The 18,401-nt window shown below is 40.9% G+C and overlaps 1 protein-coding gene across 1 annotated transcript; it reads left to right on the top strand.

Moving 5' to 3' along the window:
- Positions 1 to 308: 308 nt before the first annotated feature.
- Positions 309 to 9,510, top strand: LOC133555126 (CD59 glycoprotein-like). Its single transcript, XM_061904634.1, has 5 exons — positions 309 to 426; positions 533 to 603; positions 767 to 868; positions 3,974 to 4,047; positions 9,100 to 9,510. The coding sequence occupies exons 2-5, from the start codon at positions 540 to 542 to the stop codon at positions 9,220 to 9,222; spliced, it is 363 nt and encodes a 120-aa protein (XP_061760618.1). The 5' UTR covers positions 309 to 426; positions 533 to 539; the 3' UTR covers positions 9,223 to 9,510.
- Positions 9,511 to 18,401: the final 8,891 nt, after the last annotated feature.

Raw genomic sequence — 18,401 nt, 5'->3', positions numbered from 1 at the left:
AACCTTTTTATATTAGCCTTGTTTGAGAAATAAAAGAGATTGATATTACCTGCACACTGCTTCCTGCTCGTCCTTCTGCATCCTGGAGAACACAACCATCGCAGACATGCAACCAGAACCTAACTAATTTGGTTACAATGGGTTCCATATGTGTTCTTATGTGTTCTCGAATGAGTTTTTATTTGTCCATTATTTCTTATTGTTACGTTCTAATGGGTTCTTACTTAGCTCTTGTTTGTAATGAGTAATGAGTTTTTATTTGTCTTTTATTTGCTTCTAATAGTGTCTTATATGTTTTTTTTATAGGTTCTTGAGGGTTCAAGTAGGCTCCTCCCAGTGGGTGTGGTCTAACAGTGTAATTGTTCCATCAGTTTCATCTCCAGTCAGTTAGTGAGCACTGTGGCATCTGTCAAGTTCTACAGTTTGGTGAGTACTACAACGGAACACACGCACACACACGCACAGGCACACACACACACACTATGAAGTGGTATTGAGAGTGCTTAAGTGGTACATACATGTGTGATTTCAGAGTGACGATGGTGAACATGAAGTTCTCTGTTAGCGTCTTTCTGATGATTTGCTTCTCTCTGATGGGACTTGGTATGTTTCAGTTTGGTTCTTCTTAAGATGATGATATTGCTATATTACTACTTATGATTATTATACTTATTGATGTACTGTATAATGAATGACGAGGGATTAATGTAAAAATGTATTTGCAGACCGAAGTTAGAGATAAATTTAACATGAAATGTTGTTTCAGGATCAGCAATTCGCTGTTACAGTTGTAAAGATTACACAGCGAGTTGTTCCAAACAACGAGACTGTAGCTATGACGACGCCTGTCTGACGCTCACAGAAAGAGGTTATCACTGCATTTTTATGGAATAACTTCTAACATTGTAACTTTGTTGTTGGCACCCGTACTACATCTCTAACTAACTTGCTCAATCTGCTTTTATACTTTGTCATAGCATCCTGCACTTGTGTAGTTTCTATGGTAGTACCATTACCACAATGTAAGTTACAGTCAATGCTGGTATACTGCTGATACCACACAACAAACATGGTAGTGCTTTAACAAGGCATTTGCACAAATTGTCACATTTCCATACTATTTACATTGTATTTTTGTACAGTACCAATTCATAACTTATTTGGAATCCTAGTCTTAGAAATATTTGCGATTGGAGTACAGTTTCACATGTATTTTACTACGTGTCCTTTATCAGACATGTAGATGTACTATAGCAGTGGTTCTCAACCTTTTTTCAGTGATGTACCCCCTGTGAACATGTTTTTAATTCAAGTACCCCCTAATCAGAGCAAAGCATTTTTGGTTTAAAAAGAGATAAAGAAGTAAAATACAGAACTATGTCATGAGAATCAGACATACTTTATTAATCCCCGAGGGGAAATTTAAATTTTCAGCACAATCCCATTCAAGATCAGACAAACATTACAGGGAGACAGAACAGGATCGCTGACGGGTCTGCCAACTTCCGTCGCCCCTTACAAAAAAGGTGAGATACAGGTAAACAAGTGGGGGGGAATGGGAGAAAAAAATAAAAGAGACAGGAGCAGACCCAACAAAGCAACCAAGAGAGCCGACTCCACTCTCGGTTGCCAACCACCTCTCAGCCAATGTCCAGTCCGCATGGATGAGCGAGGATACTTCCAAGAAAACTGAGGTGTCCGGTACCAGCTCTTTCAGCCAAGACACTGTGAAGTTTGTCCGTCCCGGCGGTCAGTGACAGCTCCGCAGCCCTGTCTCTTCATACGCATCTACTCTAGTCCCTCCAAACTGACTCTGGTGTGGCAGAGACCTAGCAGCTGGCTCCCGGGAGGCAGATCCAGAAGTCCACAAAAAAGCACCGCAGAGGTCACGAAAGTGCCACCCTTGTCACACAGTCCCAAAGGGTACCGGACCAAAAGGCCCAAAAAAAAAAAAAAAAAAAAAAAAAAAAAAATATATATATATATATATAAAATAACGCATGAAAACAAGAGGGAAACACAAAAGGATAACACGAGCAGAGAGCTCCTGCCAACAGCAGCCACTACAGCGGTGCCATCAAGAAAGAACTATTTGTAAAAAAAGATATAAAAATAACTAAAAACTGGTTGAAAAACAAACAAGAGATTCAATTATAAATACAATTTCTACACATAGAAGTAATTATCAACTTAAAGTGCCCTCTTTGGGGATTGTAATAGAGATCCATCTGGATTCATGAGCTTAATTCTAGACATTTCTTCACAATAAAATATAAATCTTTAACATCAATATTTATGGAACATGTCCACAAAATATCTAGCTGTCAACACTGAATATTGCATTGTTGCATTTCTTTTCACAGTTTATGATTCATATTTCGTGGAAGAATTATTCAATACATATATTTATAAAGGATTTTTGAATTGTTGCTAATTTTAGAATATTTAAACAAAATCTCCCATACCCCTTGGCATACCTTCAAGTACCCCCAGGGGTAGGCGTACCCCCATTTGAGAATCACTGTACTATAGTATAAGCGACTGTCCATGCCTGCAGTTGCACTACCGTAGCTTTAATCCACATTGTGGTACCTCTACTATACCATACCTTACTACAAGTGTGAGCTCTAACGCGTACTACAAAGTAATACACATACCTGGCTTTCCATGTGCAAGTTTGAATTTAAAATTGCTTTTAACTGAAGTGAAGTGAATTATATTTATATCACGATTTTCTCTAGGGACTGAAAGCGATTTTACATAGTGAAACCCAATATCTAAGTTACATTTAAACTAGAGTGGGCGGCACTAGGAGCAGGTGGGTAAAGTGTCTTGCCCAAGGACACAACAGCAGTGACTGGGAGGGCCATACTTGTCAACCCTCCCGAATTTTCCGGGAGACCCCAGAAATTCAGCGCCTCACCTGAAAACCTCCCGGAAGAAATTTTCTCCCGAAAATCTCCCGAAATTCAGCTGGAGCTGGACGCCACGCCCCCTCCAGCTCCATGCGGACCTGAGAGGGGACAGCCTGTTTTCACGTCCTCTTTCCCACGATATAAACAGCTTGCCTGCCAAATCATGTTACAACATCTACAGGTTTTGATAAAAAAAACTGCACACACAAGGAAACGAAGCAGAAGAACGAGGAAGTTACAGCCATTGCGACGCCGTCTCTAAAAGAGTGAACTATTTTTTCTGTTGCCATCTGCTGGTGAATGTTGGCTATAGCGTTATGGGGTTGCTTTTTGATTGGCCAACGATTTATGTGGTGTTGCACCTGACGGCAAGTGAGGGAGTCTGTTCTCAAGCCCACAGTAAAGAGACGTAACTTCATCACTCCGCTTGGTTATTGAGTACAGTTAGTAGAACAACTGTGTTTTTATTACTGTATATTTGATAGGTGCCGTCTGAAATTCAACTAGTTATTTTATTTATATATATAATAAATAGCTAGAATTCACTGAAAGTCAAGTATTTCATACATATATATATATATATATATGAAATATATATGAAATACTCGAGTTGGTGAATTGTCCCCCGTGTGATGTATGATATATAATGATATGAGCTCGACAAGTATTAAATTATTACTTTAAAAAAGTAGTTTTATACTTGTGACTGTTAATGACACAGCTTTGCATCAGTTGATATTCTAGGTTTCAAGCATGTTTTACTCAATATAGGTCATAAAATCTCAGCAACAAGCTGTAATATCTTACCGAGACCATTTAGGACCAAAACCCTTAAAACAAGTAAAACACTAACAACAAAATCTGCTTAGTGAGAATAATTATCTCATCAGACAGAAAATAAGCACATATCACCCTTGTTTGAGACATTTCATTCTACTTAGATTTCAGTTTTTGCAGTGTAGTAGATCAGCTGTGCACTATTTTGCGTGTGTTTTGATACACGCAAACCTTTAGTAAATTAGACCTTGCAGTAAGTGTACTTCCTGTGTGTGTTGCAGGAGGGATGACGTTCCGCCAGTGCCTCAAGTATTCAGACTGCGAGTACAGTCGACTTGGACAGATGTTCCCACAGGTAACTCAAAGTATTGATCATTGATTGGTGGGGCATAACTGTGAAACAGTCATCAGGATCTGGTACCTCAGTTTTATGTTCAATGTTTGGTTCATTTTGGGAAAAGCAAGAAACAAAATACAAAGCAAAAAAATCCTTAGCTTTTGTGTAAGTATCTGTAAAGGTTCTAAGATTATTTCGGATCTCAGTGGGGTACTACAGTAATTTTATCTGAATAAAACACCACATAAATATCAACGTTGTGTACAAATCTGCATTCAGTGATCTCCTCCTCGACCACACCTACTATGTTGTGACTGGTTAGGGGTTGAGGGTTGGCTCCAGCTCAAACTTGCCTATGCAACGCCCACTCAAGCGATTACCGCTTAATACAAACCCCGTTTCCATATGAGTTGGGAAATTGTGTTAGATGTAAATATAAACAGAATACAATGATTTGCAAACCATTTTCAAACCATATTCAGTTGAATATGCTCCAAAAACAACATATTTGATGTTCAAACTGATAGACATTTTTTTTTGGGCAAATAATCATTAATTTTAGAATTTGATGCCAGCAACACGTGACAAAAAAGTTGGGAAAGGTGGCAATAAATACCAATTAAGTTGAGGAATGCTCATCAAACACTTATTTGGAACATCCCACAGGTGTGCAGGCTTATTGGGAACAGGTGGGTGCCATCATTGGGTATAAAAGCAGCTTCCATGAAATGCTAAGTAATTCACAAACAAGGATGGGGTGAGGGTCACCACTTTGTAAGCAAACTGTCAAACAGTTTTAGAAAAATGTTTCTCAGCGAGCGATTGCAAGGAATTTAGGGATTTTACCATCTACGGTCTGTAAAATCATCAAAAGGTTCAGAGAATCTGGAGAAATCGCTGCACGTAAGCGATGATATTACGGACCTTTTATCCCTCAGGCGGTACTGCCTTAAAAACCCGACATCAGTGTGTAACGGATATCACCACACGGGCTCAGGAACACTTCATAAATCCACTGTCAGTAACTTCAGTTGGTCGCTACAACTGTAAGTGAAAGTTAAAACTCTACTATGCAATGCAAAACCCATTTATCAACAACACCCAGAAACGCCGCCGGCTTCCCTGGGCTCGAGCTCATCTACGAGTGACTGATGCAAAGTGGTAAAGTGTTCTGTGGTCTGACGAGTCCACATTTCAAATTATATTTGGAAACTGTGGACGTGGTGTCCTCCGCAACAAAGAGGAAAATAACCATCCGGATTATTATCGGCGCAAAGTTCAAAAGCCAGCATCTGTGATGGTATGGGGGTGTATTAATGCCCAAGGCATGGCTAACTTACACATCTGTGAAGGCACCATTAATGCTGAAAGGTACATACAGGGTTTGGAGCAACATATGTTGTCATCCAAGCAATGTTATCATGGACGCCCCTGCTTATTTAAGCAAGACAATGCCAAGCCATGTGTTACAACAGCTTGGTTTTGTAGTAAAAGAGTGTGGATACTTTCCTGGCCCGCCTGCAGTCCAGACCTGTCTCCCATGTAAAATGTGTGGCGCATTATGAAGCGTAAAATTCAACAGCGGAGACCCCGGACTGTTGAACGACTGAAGCTTTACATAAAACAAGAATGAGAAAGAATTCCACTTTCAAAGCTTCAACAAATAGTTTCCTCAGTTCCCAAACGTTTATTGGGTGTTGTTAAAAGAAAAGGTTGATGTAACACAGTGGTGAACATGCCCTTTTCCAACTACTTTGGCACGTGTTGCAGCAATGAAATTCTAAGTTGATTATTATTTGCAAAAAAAAAAAATAACGTTTATGAGTTTGAACATCAAATATCTTGTCTTTGTAGTGCATTCAATTGAATATGGGTTGAAAATTATTTGCAAATCATTGTATTCCGTTTATATCTACATGTAACACAATTTCCCAACTCATATGGAACCGGGGTTTGTACTTAAAAGTTATAACTATCAAACAATAAAGAAAAATTGCTGTACTTAATGCATGAAACCTTTGTATGTGAAGTAATGAGAGCAGAGGAGCAGTGATTTTAAAGTAGGTTTTTCCCAGAAAACAAAACATTTCTTATTGCTGTTTGTTATTGACTCCGCCCTCCGCCCGAATGCAGCTGAGATAGGCTCCAGCACCCCCCGCAACCCAAAAGGGAAAAGTGGTAGTAAAATGGATGGATGGATGGATGTTTGTTATTGATACACAATTCGTACATCCACAATACACTCTGTCATTTCCAAGTAAAAAACACAAACAGTACTGATTGATTAAAGTTTTTATACATAAACTTCATGAATTTTTGACATGAGAAATGACAAGATCTTGTGAAAATGTTGTGAAGTGCTCATATCAGACCATTCACATGATGTAGGGATACAATAAAAACAAGCTGACCATATAACACTTGCTTACCTTGGAGAACGAGAGTGTTACATTTGAGACATACCAAAAAAAATGACCTACCGGTATTGATATTTTTACCATATTTTTATTAAATAAGTACATTACAGCAACTTCAACTACAAATATGTTAATCCAAGTATTGCAAATACAAAAAAGGGGTACATTTAAAACATAAATATAATTATGTATTTTAGTCATTTTAAGAATAATTAATTTTACAGACAAATCAGAACATTTGTTGACCAAATTTTTGGTTTATGGCCACAATCTTTGTCTATACAAGTGAGAGGCATGATTTATGATATAAAATTAGCTTTGACCAACTCAAAGGCAATGCAGCAGCTCACCTGCTCAGTGTGTCGTTAGCTGCATAAGCTATTTAGCTCTCTGTCATTTGCTAAAAGTAGTTCCTCGATGTTAGCGCTTATAATAACTATATTGCTTATACTTGGTTAACTTGCTTTTCATGACGGCGTGGCGAAGTTGGTAGAGGGTTATTGGTTCAATCCCCACCTTCTGCCATCCTAGTCACGTCCGTTGTGTCCTTGGGCAAGACGCTTCACCCTTGCTCCTGATGGGTCCTGGTGAGCGCCTTGCATGGCAGCTCCTGCCGTCAGTGTGTGATTGTGTGTGTGAATGGCCGAATGTGGAAATACTGTCAAAGCGCTTTGGGCTCCTTAATGGGTAGAAAAGTGCTATACACTTACATTTACCATAAATATGAAAAATATACAGTACAGGCTACACGGTGGAAGAGGGGTTAGTGTGTCTGCCTCACAATACGAAAGTCCTGCAGTCCTGGGTTCCATCCCAGGCTCGGGATCTTTTTGTGTGGAGTTTGCTTGTTCCACCCGTGACTGCGTGGGTTCCCTCCGGGTACTCCGGCTTCCTCTCACCTCCAAAGACATGCACCTGGGGATAGGTTGATTGGCAACACTAAATTGGCCCTAGTGTGTGAATGTGAGTGTGAATGTTGTCTATCTGCGATGAGGTGGCGACTTGTCCAGGGTGTGTGTACCCTGCCTTTCGCCCGATTGTAGCTGAGATAGGCGCCAATGCCCCCCGCGAACGCAAAAGGGAATAAGCGGTAGAAAATGGATGGATGGATACAGTACAGGCCAAACGTTTGAACACACCTTTTCATTCAATGCGTTTTCTTTTATTTTCATGACTATTTCCATTGTAGATTGTCACTGAAGGCATCAACGCTATGACATCTGTGAAGTGAAAACCCTTTCAGGTGACTACCTCTTGACGATCATTGAGAGAATGCCAAGAGTGTACAAAGCAGTATTCAGAGCAAAAGGTGGCTATTTCAAAGATACTTGACTAGGGGTGCCCATTATGTCGATCTCGGAGGGTGTGTCAGTCGATCACAAGCCAGGCATGAAAAAAATAGACATAAAAATGAGCCATCATCAATCTTCACCAAGGCTTCACTTTCGTCAGTTGTTTGACATTCTCGGCACCCGAGGATCTTGTGAGATGACGCTGGCGGCTGCGAGCTCATTATTAAGAAAAAAGTCACTGACAGGACGAGAAAAACACTTTTTATTTCAACACACTCTTGGGCGGTACCTGCTGTCAAAACTCTAAAGACCGACTGCACAGTTCCTGTCTTCACCATAAAAGACCTGCGTCATCCTGTCTGTGCTAACAAAATAACAGTCTCAGAAAGCTAGCATGCAAGCTACGGAGTTTGATGCCAATGTATTTCTCCCCCGCCGTCAGCGACCGCTCCCTCTCCTCGCTCGCCCACACACTCACTGACGTCACTCACCTGCTGCCAGACATTAAAGGGCCACAAACACATATACTACTCTCATAACAAAGTGTTTCAAAACGAGTACGGTATGCAAGGTGGACAAATGAGATGCCAAATCCAACCACTTTCATGTGGTATTGGACAGAAAGGAGGACTTTTTTTCTCCTCCATTTGAAAATCCGGACGTCATTAGCACCACTGTCTGATTCCAATCAATGCAAGTCATCTGAATCAGGTAATACACCAACTTATATTCTTGTCTTCATGAAAGAAAGCAATCTATATGTGTCAAACATGCTTGTATTATCTTTAAATACCATTAACTTGTTAACAAAAATATCTCTTTCATAAATTAATAAATATAAATGATATATATGAATGAGGTAGATCTCCTCGACTTGGTCAAATGAAAAGTAGCTCGTCTGCAGAAAAAGTGTGAGCACCCCTGTACTAGACTATAAAACATGTTTTTAGTTATTCCACTTTTGTTTGTTAAGTACATAACTCCACATGTGTTCATTCATTGTTTTATTGCCTTCAGTGACAATCTATAATGTAAATAGTCGTGAAAATAAAGAAAACGCATTGACTGAGAAGGTGTGTCCAAACTTTTGGTCTGTACTGTATAATTTTTAATTGAGTATACATACGTGTGAAAAAGACTTACTACTAGTTGTCAAACAATCCATTTCTGTTTGTTTACGGATTTCAGGGGGAAGAAAAAGTGTTCCCAAACTGGACGTTTTTAAGTTATGGCTTAAAAAGACCACATTTGTTTATGACGTGTGACACCATGAACACTTCCTGTGTACAATGGGGAGAATGTCCATCTTTGATTAGGAATACATTTCGTGTTGAACCTAATGATTGAATATATCTTTCCAGGTGTCCAGTTTTACTTTCAAGTGCTGCAACTCTGACTTGTGTAACTCCGCCCACTCCGCCGCAGCCACGTCTGTGATTGGTGTGGTGGCTTCTGTGGTGGTCACGTGGTGGGTGACTCGCTGATGTTGACGACTGCTTCGGATTCCGTGGCACGAACATTGCTCATACTGCGCTGATTCTTGGTTGACAGCTGTCATTCTTTCTTCAAAACCCACTGATATTTAATGTTATTTGATATAAAGCTGCTTGATTATTCAACACTGACAATAAGAGAAGAAGAAATACGGTTGATTAATCGATTACTATCCCAGGTTGATGTCACTCATACAGTATGTCACGTCAAATATTGTCATTTTCTCAGTAACTGTTATTACTTTTTGGAACTTAAAACTAAATAAATGGTAAATATGTCTATTCGGATCCTTTTTTTTGTTTTGTTAAAACACTGATTGCAAGGTTTTATGTTGAGCAGGGTTCTATTCTGCGGCCCGCACCTTTATATGAAAATTAAATGTTGGTGCGACCCGCGAGTTTTATATGAATGACGCTTTACAACGTCATACTTGCATGCCCTCGATTTTACCAGGAGACTCCCAATTTAAAGTTCCCCTCCAAGGGTAATCATTCTCCTGAATTTCACTCTAACAACAATATTAAAGGCCTACTGAAACCCACTACTACCGACCACGCAGTCTGATAGTTTATATATCAATGATGAAATATTAACATTGCAACACATGCCAATACGGCCTTTTTAGTTTACTAAATTGCAATTTTAAATTTCAAGCGGAGTTTCCTGTTGAAAACGTCGTGGAATGATGACGCGTGTGCGTGACGTCACGGACTGTCAGGAAATATTAGTTCAGCACCACTTGCGGCTAAAAATCGTCCCTTTTCATCACGCAATTAAAGGGGAACATTATCACAATTTCAAAAGGGTTAAAAACAATAAAAATCAGTTCCCAGTGGCTTGTTGTATTTTTTGAATTTTTTTTCAAAATTTTACCGGTCTCAGAATATCCGTAAATAAAGCTTTAAAGTGCCTTATTTTCGTCTCTCTGCGAAGACACTGGCCATTTTCCTGTGACGTCACACAGTGCTGCCAATGTAAACAAACAATGGGAATACCACAGCAAGATATAACGACATTAGCTCGGATTCAAACTCGGATTTCTGCGACTTAAGCGATTCAACAGATTACGCATGTATTGAAACAGATGGTTGGAGTATGAAAATATTGAAGAAGAAACTGAAGCTATTGAGCAAATAGCTATTGACGCTATTCATAGCCATAGCATGGCCGAATAGCTGCGTTAGCATCGCCGGTAAAATGTGCGGACCAAACGATCAGGACTTTCGCATCTTTTGACACTGGAGCTACTTAAATCCGTCGATTGGTAAGTGTTTTTTTCGCATTAAATGTGGGTGGAAGGAAACGTAATATCGTTGCAAATGCATCTACAGGTTATCCATACATCTCTGTGCCATGTCTGCTTTAGCACCGCCGGTAAATAGCATGTTAGCATCGATTAGCGTAGCATGTTAGCATCGATTAGCTGGCAGTCAACATCAACAAAACTCACCTTTGTGATTTCGTTGACTATCGTTGCAAATGCATTTGCAGGTTATCCATACATCTCTGTGCCATGTCTGCCTTAGCATTGCCGGTCAAATGTGGAGACACTCCAGCACATTCAATGGGGGTCTGGCGGCAGACACTTTCGCATCTTCGGGCCAGTGGTGCAACTTGAATCCCTCCCTGTTAGTGTTGTTACACCCTCCGACAACATGAGGCATGATGTCTCCAAGGTTCCAAAAAATAGTTAAAAAAAACGGAAAATAACAGAGCTGAGACCCGGTGTTTGTAATGTGTTGAAAATGAAAATGGTGGGTGTGTTACCTCTGCGACGTCACATTCTGATGTCATCGCCTCCAGCGCGATGAACAGAAAGGCGTTTAATTCGCCAAAATACACCCATTTAGAGTTCGGAAATCGGTTAAAAAAATAGATGGTCTTTTTTCTGCACCATCGAGGTATATATTGACGCTTACATAGGTCTGGTGATAATGTTCCCCTTTAAACAGTATTCTGGACATCTGTGTTGCTGAATCTTTTGCAATTTGTTCAATTAATAATGGAGAAGTCAAAGTAGAAAGATGGAGTTGGGAAGCTTTAGCCTTTAGCCACACAAACACACGGTGATTCCTTGTTTAAAATTCCCAGAGGTGAAGCTTTACTATGGATCAGAGCGGTCAAGCGAACATGGATCCCGACCACTTGTCAACCGGCAGGTTTCGGTGAGAAAATTGTGTCAAAAAGTCACCTTTTACCAGAGATCTGTGGAGTTTGCCCCATCCTTGTATCTGCCGTCGACTTCCCTCAGACACTGGCCTCAAGACACCCGTGGACACACCCCTCTGACTATCGGGTATTATTTAATCTCACTAAAACACTAGCAACACAATAGAAAGATAAGGGATTTCCCAGAATTATCCTAGTAAATGTGTCTAAAAACATCTGAATCCGTCCCAATGCAATCGCCTTTTTTTTTTAACTATTTTTTTTTGTATTTTTTTTTTGTGTCCTTCTCTATCAATATCATCATCCACGAATCTTTCATCCTCGCTCAAATTAATGGGGAAATTGTCGTTTTTTTCGGTCCGAATAACTCTTGCTGCTGGAGGCTCCCATTAAAAACTATGTGAGGACGTGAGGAGCCCTCACCCTTGTGACGTCATCGTCTGCGACTTCCGGTAAAGACAAGGCTTTTTTATCAGCACCAAAAGTTGCGAATCTATCGTCGATGTTCTCGACTAAATCCTTTCAGCAAAAATATGGCAATATCGCAAAATGATCAAGTATGACACATAGAATGGAGCTGCTATCCCCGTTTAAATAAGAAAATCTCATTTCAGTAGGCTTTTAAGGGGGCACCGTGGAAATACTGCCTTTAGCGTCCTCTACAACATGTATGAACAGCGTGCCAGCCCAGCCACATCAGAATCAGAATCAGACATACTTTATTAATCCCCGAGGGGAAATTAAAATTTTCAGCACAACCCCATTCAAGATCAAACATTACAGGGAGGCAGAACAGGATCGCTGACGGGTCTGCCAACTTCCGACGCCCCTTACAAAAAAGGTGATATAGCGGTAAACAAGTGGGGGTAATGGGGAAAAAAAAAATAAAAGATTAAAATAAAATAAAAAAAATCGGTCTAAGCCTGGGCCCTTGGAGACGGGGTCCAGACTGAGGCCAAGGGAAAAAAATAGCTCCTAGCCATAGTACACATCCCTCTTACATAAGTGGGAGTGGGAAACATCAAACAACAAAGAGCACAAAGGACATGAAAGACTTTAAGTAGCGGAGCGGATGCAACTAGCCATTTCTACATACAGCTATGAATAAAAAGTAAAATAAAAATATACACTGTGGTGGCCTCTGCGGTGTTCCACCCCATCGTCTGCTGGGGTGGAGAGACCATGGTCAGTGACAGGAGCAGACCCAACAAGGCAACTAAGAGAACTGACTCCACTCTCGATCACCAACCAACTCTCGGCCAGTGTCCAGTCCTCGAGGATACGTCCAAGAAGACTGAGGTGTCCGGTACCAGCTCATTCAGCCAAGACACTGTGAAGTGTGGTGGAAATGTCGGGGATTTAACGCGGGGCCTCATCCCGCTCGTGGTAGCCAATTTTATGTGGTCGAAAAGTCTGAATCTTAAACGGGACAAATAGAGAGTTTGTCTCAACAGTTTTAATGACTCACAATCAGATAGTAAGAAAGTTGGATTGAATCAATATGAAAACAGACAGTGTCTCCGGAGACGAAAGATGATGCCTCTCGTGAAGGAATTAAGTAAGAGAGCCCCCCCAGGCTTGGTCTTTCCTTCTTATTTATAAACTCCGTGATGACCTGATTCCTTTAATAACAACTTGTGCAACTGTCCAATGTTCAAATGTCACCTTACCAACAGAACTAGCATTTGGTCGGGGTGACTTGACCTCTCACGTCGTGTCCCTCCCAATGCAAACAGTTGAGAGGTAACTCTAGGACAGAAATTTTCCACTACAGAAGTTTGTCCGTCCCGGTGGTCAGTGCCAGCTCCGCAGCCATGTCTCTTCATCCGCATCTCCTCCAGTCTCTCCAAACGGACTCTGGTGTGGCAGAGACCCAGCAGCTAGTCTCGATGGCCAGAAGGCTCCTGGGAGGCAGATCCAGAAGTCCACAAAAAAGCACCGCAGAGGACCTGGACCAAAAGGCAAAATAAAAATAAAAAAAATAAATAAAAAAAAAAAAATATATATATATATATATATATATATAATAACACATGAAAACAAGAGGGAAACACAAAAGGATGACACAAGAGTACAGAGCTCCTGCCAACAGCAGCCACTACAGCGGCGCCATCTTGGAATGTTGAGTTTGGCTTTCCGACGAGTCAGCAAGCGACTGCAAGACATAGTGGATCAACAGCCACACAGGTCACACTGAGGGTGGCCGTATAAACAACTTTAACACTGTTACAAATATGTGCCACACTGTGAACCCACACCAAACAAGAATGACAAACACATTTTGGGAGAACATCCGCACCGTAACACAACATAAACATAACAGAACAATTTCCCAGAATCCCATGCAGCCCTAACTCCTCCGGGCTACAATATACACCCCTGCTTTCCTATCCCGCCCCCTATTGTATGCCGAAAGAGTTAGGGCTGCATTGTATTATCTTCTTTCATTATCATTGATTAGTGGTGAGTATCTGTTGATACATTTTATCATTTGAAATGTGTTTTAAAAGGTATGTGAGATGCAGTATATTTGGGATATAAACCTGCAGTATGATTGTATATGCATTAAGCTTGATAGCTGCTTTTGTCGTTAGTGAACAATGACAATAGAAGTAGAGTAAATCGGATTTAATAATTAAAATACTCACTTTTATTGCAATGTTGGTACAAAATCAGAGGAGAAACTCAACATCAAACAGGCAGAGTGGTTTAGAGAGCAGGGGGAGCGATGCTATTGCTACGTGCGGGGGGTTGGGGGCATTGGGTCGCAGCTTGCTGCGAGTTTCGTTCCCCTGGGATGCAAACGGACCACTACGGACAGGACTCGCACGTAGGAACATGATTCATTCCTCGGAAATCGCAGACGCACCAAAAACAGAAAAACAAGACGAAGGAAAATTGTTCCGATCACACTGGATGCTAGGGCTACTACTTAGCATAGACTAAAGACAGGGAATACTCATGTAGCTTGAAGCAAACAATGAAGCCAGGACGAGTGTGGCGAGAGAGGTGAATAAATAACTCTCTGATTTGTGGTCGACAACAGGTGAGCATGCCGACCACTAACCAGAGGCGGTGAACCCAATTAATCCCCATGGAAACTAAAACAAACCCAGAGGTGCACAAACAGGAACTAAGGGAGTCCAAAACTAACAGAAAATGACAAAACATGATCCTTTCCACGGACCATGACAGCTATTGTCTAGTCTAGACTTTATCTGTGTCAAAAATAAAAATTTTTATGGACTTGTCAATTATTCATCCATCCATTTTTTCATAGCACTTGTACTCATTAGGCTCACGGTAAGCTGGGGTCTATCCATAGAGGTTAATTTGTGTCTTTATCACCAAATATTTTTTGACACTGAATTTATGTGACTGAAATTTTTTGCGTTTGAATTTTGTGAAATGAATTCTGCTACATATAATTATTCTGACAATTTCAGTTGATAACATTTTGTGAGTAACATATGTGTCCAAAAAGTCAGCTTATTGAAATACAGTGTTTTTAAAACTTAAATGTATACAAATTCAGTACATAAATGTATATAGTACAGGCTGACATTTTGGACACACATTCTCCTCATTCAATGTATTTTCTTTATTTTCATGAGTATTTACATTATAGATTGTCACTGAAGGCATCAAAACTATGAATGAACACATGTGGAGTTAGTTATGTACTTAACCAAAAAAAGGTGAAAATAACTGAAAACATGTTTTATGTTCTAGTTCAGGGGTGCCCATTACGTCGATCGCGATCGACTGGTCGATCTCGGAGGGTGTGTCAGTCGATCTCAAGCCAGGCATTAAAAAATAGACATAAAAATGAGCAATCATCAATCATACCAAGACTTCACTTTCGTCAGTTGTTTGACATTCTCGGCACCCGAGGATCTTGTGAGATGACGCTGGCTGCTGCGAGCTCATATTTAAGAAAAAAATCACTAACAGGGCGGACGCTGAGAAACACATTTTATTTCTAGAGACTCTGTACCTACTGTCAAAACTCTAAAGACCGACTGCACAGTTCCTGTCTTCACCATAAAAGACCTGTTTCATCCTGCCTGTGCTAACAAAATAAGAGTCTCAGAAAGCTAGCGTGCACAAGCCAGTAAGCTACAGAGTTTGATGCCAATGTATTTCTCCCCCGCCCTCAGCGACCGCTTTCTCACTTGCTTGCCCACCCGCACACTCACTGACGTCACTCACCTGCTGCCAGACATTAAAGGGCCACACACATATGCTACTCTCATAACAAAGTGTTTAAAAACGAGTATGCAAGTTGGACAAATGAGATGCCAAATCCAACCACTTTCATGTGGTATTGGACGGAAAGGAGGACTTTTTTTCCTCCATTTGAAAATGCGGACGTTATCAGCACCACTGTCTAATTCCAATCAATGCAAGTCATCAGAATCAAATACACCAACTTATATTCTTGTCTTCATGAAAGAAAGGAATCTATATGTGTTAAACATGCTTGTATTATCATTAAACACCATTAACTTGTTAACAAAAATGTCTCTTTCATAAATAAATAAATATAAATTATAAATAGGAATGAGGTAGATCTCCTCGACTTGGTCAATTGAAAAGTAGCTCACCTGCAGAAAAAGTGTGAGCGCCCCTGTTCTAGTTTCTTCAAAGTAGCCACCCTTTGCTCTGATTACTGCTTTGCACACTCTTGGAATTTGTCATGATCTGCGGTCTGGATTGTTTTGTGTTTTCTGTTAGTTTTGGACTCCTTTAATTCCTGTTTGTGCACCTCAGACTTTGTTGCCATGGCTACTTATTATTTTCACCTCCCTCTTGTGTTCGGGACGCTCACCTGTTGCTCATCCGAGCCATTATTTAAGCCTGCCTCACTCGTCCTGGCTTCTTTGTTTGCGTCACTCTCCTGTTACGTAAGTTTTACTTGTCTCCTAGCCCATACAAAGTGTTTAGCTGCAAGTGTGATCAGCACCTTGTTCTGTCGGGTTGTTTTCTGTTTTTGTACATCTTTCAGTTTTTTCAAGATTAAAAATCATGTTCCTACCTGCAAGTCCCGTCCGGAGTCGTCCGTTTGCATCCCGGGAGAACAAACCTCACAGTAAGCTGCAACCCCGCCGTAACAGAATATTCTCGATGAGCTTCAAGCCCACCTGTGAAATGAAAACCATTTCAGGTGACAACACCTTGAAGCTCATTGAGAATTGCCTAAAGTGTGCAAAAAAGTAATCAGAACAAAGGGTGGCTATTTTGAAGAAACTAGAATATTTAACATGTTTTCAGTTATTTCACCTTTTTTGTTAAGTACATAATTCCACATGTGTTCATTAATAGTTTGGATGCCTTCAGTGACAATCTACAATGTAAATAGTCATGAAAATAAAGAAAACACATTGAATGCAAAGGTGTGTCCAAACTTTTGGCCTGTACTGTATATAAACTCTCGGCCCACTTCTGGTAGATTAAGACTGAAGGAAGCGATCCTGTCTCAGAACAAGCCAATGAGGTCTCACGTTTGCAGTCACGTGACTCAGGTCTTGTAAGGCTGTGGCAAAGAGGCAGTTTATTCAGCACTACATAGCATTGGTAATAAAGACGCAACTTCCATATATCACAGCTGACTTTAGGCAAGAGGTGGGTTACACCTATAGTCACATGACAGCACAACGGAAGTGTTTGGCATCAAATTAAATGAAATATCAATCATCACCTGCTTGGTACTCAGCATCAATGGTTGGAATTGAGGGTTAAATCACCAAAATGATTCTCGAGCGCGGCCACCACTGCTGCTCACTGCTCCCCTCACCCCCCAGGGGGTGAAAAAGGGGATGGGTCAAATGCAGAGGGTAATTTCACCACACCTAGTGTGTGTGTGACTATCTGAAGTACTTTAACTTTAACTACTGTCATCCGGGAGGAACTCGAAGTAAAGCCGCTGCTCCTCCACATCGAGAGGAGCCAGATGAGGTGGTTCGGGCATCTGGTCAGGATGCCACCCGAACGCCTCCCGAGGGAGGTGTTTAGGGCACGTCCAACCGGTAGGAGGCCACGGGGAAGACCCAGGACACGTTGGGAAGACTATGTCTCCCGGCTGGCCTGGGAATGCCTCGGGATCCCCCGGGAAGAGCTAGACGAAGTGGCTGGGGAGAGGGAAGTCTGGGCTTCCCTGCTTAGGCTGCTGCCCACGCGACTCGACCTCAGATAAGCGGAAGAAGATGGATGGATGGATACTGTCAAACATGGAGGTGCAAACATTCTGTTGTGTAATGTTTCTCCCTCCAAAATCCCTCCTGACATGTTTGCAACCCGGCTGTCCATCTACAACAAGAAACTACAAGTAGAATGTACACTAAACTACAAGTTACGTTACTACAAGTACATCAACTACTAGCAATTACAGGTACACTACTATAAGTATTACAACTGCAAGAAAGTACATTACGTAAGTACACAACTACAAGTACTACTCCTACAAGAAACTGCAAATACACTACAACAAGTGCTACAAATATACAAAACTACGGTACACTACTACAAGATCTAAAACTGGACTACAACTAAACTAGAAGGACTGCAACTACAAGAAACTGCAAGTATACTACTACATCCATTTATCCATCCATCCGTTTTCTACCGTTTGTCTCTTTCGGGGTCAGGAGATGGCAGGAGTCTATCTCAGCTGCATCCAGGCAGAAGGCGAGGTACACTACAAGTACACTGCAACATATAAAGTAAAAAAAATGCAAAAATCTTGGACTATGGGATTTTTAGTTTTTCCAACGCAAAGGATGATTGGCACGAGCCAGGCGTGGACGTGATTACATATTTATTGGTATACTAACAATACTACACAGAAAGGCAAACAAAGAGCGCGCACAATGGCGGAGAACAAATACTTGGCTACATAAACAAATGACTAGAACAAAGGCTGTAAACTAAAAACGTGAAACAAAAACACTTGCGCATTGGCATGAATAACAAACCAAAAACTTGCACTGAGGCATAATTA

This window comes from Nerophis ophidion, linkage group LG06 (assembly GCF_033978795.1).
Source record: "Nerophis ophidion isolate RoL-2023_Sa linkage group LG06, RoL_Noph_v1.0, whole genome shotgun sequence".
In the NCBI taxonomy this organism is placed as follows: domain Eukaryota; kingdom Metazoa; phylum Chordata; class Actinopteri; order Syngnathiformes; family Syngnathidae; genus Nerophis; species Nerophis ophidion.
This window is presented reverse-complemented; position numbering and strand designations above follow the sequence as displayed.

Excerpts from the sequence above, each read along its gene's own strand:
- LOC133555126 (XM_061904634.1), top strand. The coding sequence starts at position 540 with ATGGTGAACATGAAGTTCTCTGTTAGCGTCTTTCTGATGATTTGCTTC. Across the intron at positions 869-3,973 it reads TCTGACGCTCACAGAAAGAG|GAGGGATGACGTTCCGCCAG; the intron begins GTTATCACTGCA and ends TGTGTGTTGCAG. Across the intron at positions 4,048-9,099 it reads TTGGACAGATGTTCCCACAG|GTGTCCAGTTTTACTTTCAA; the intron begins GTAACTCAAAGT and ends ATATCTTTCCAG.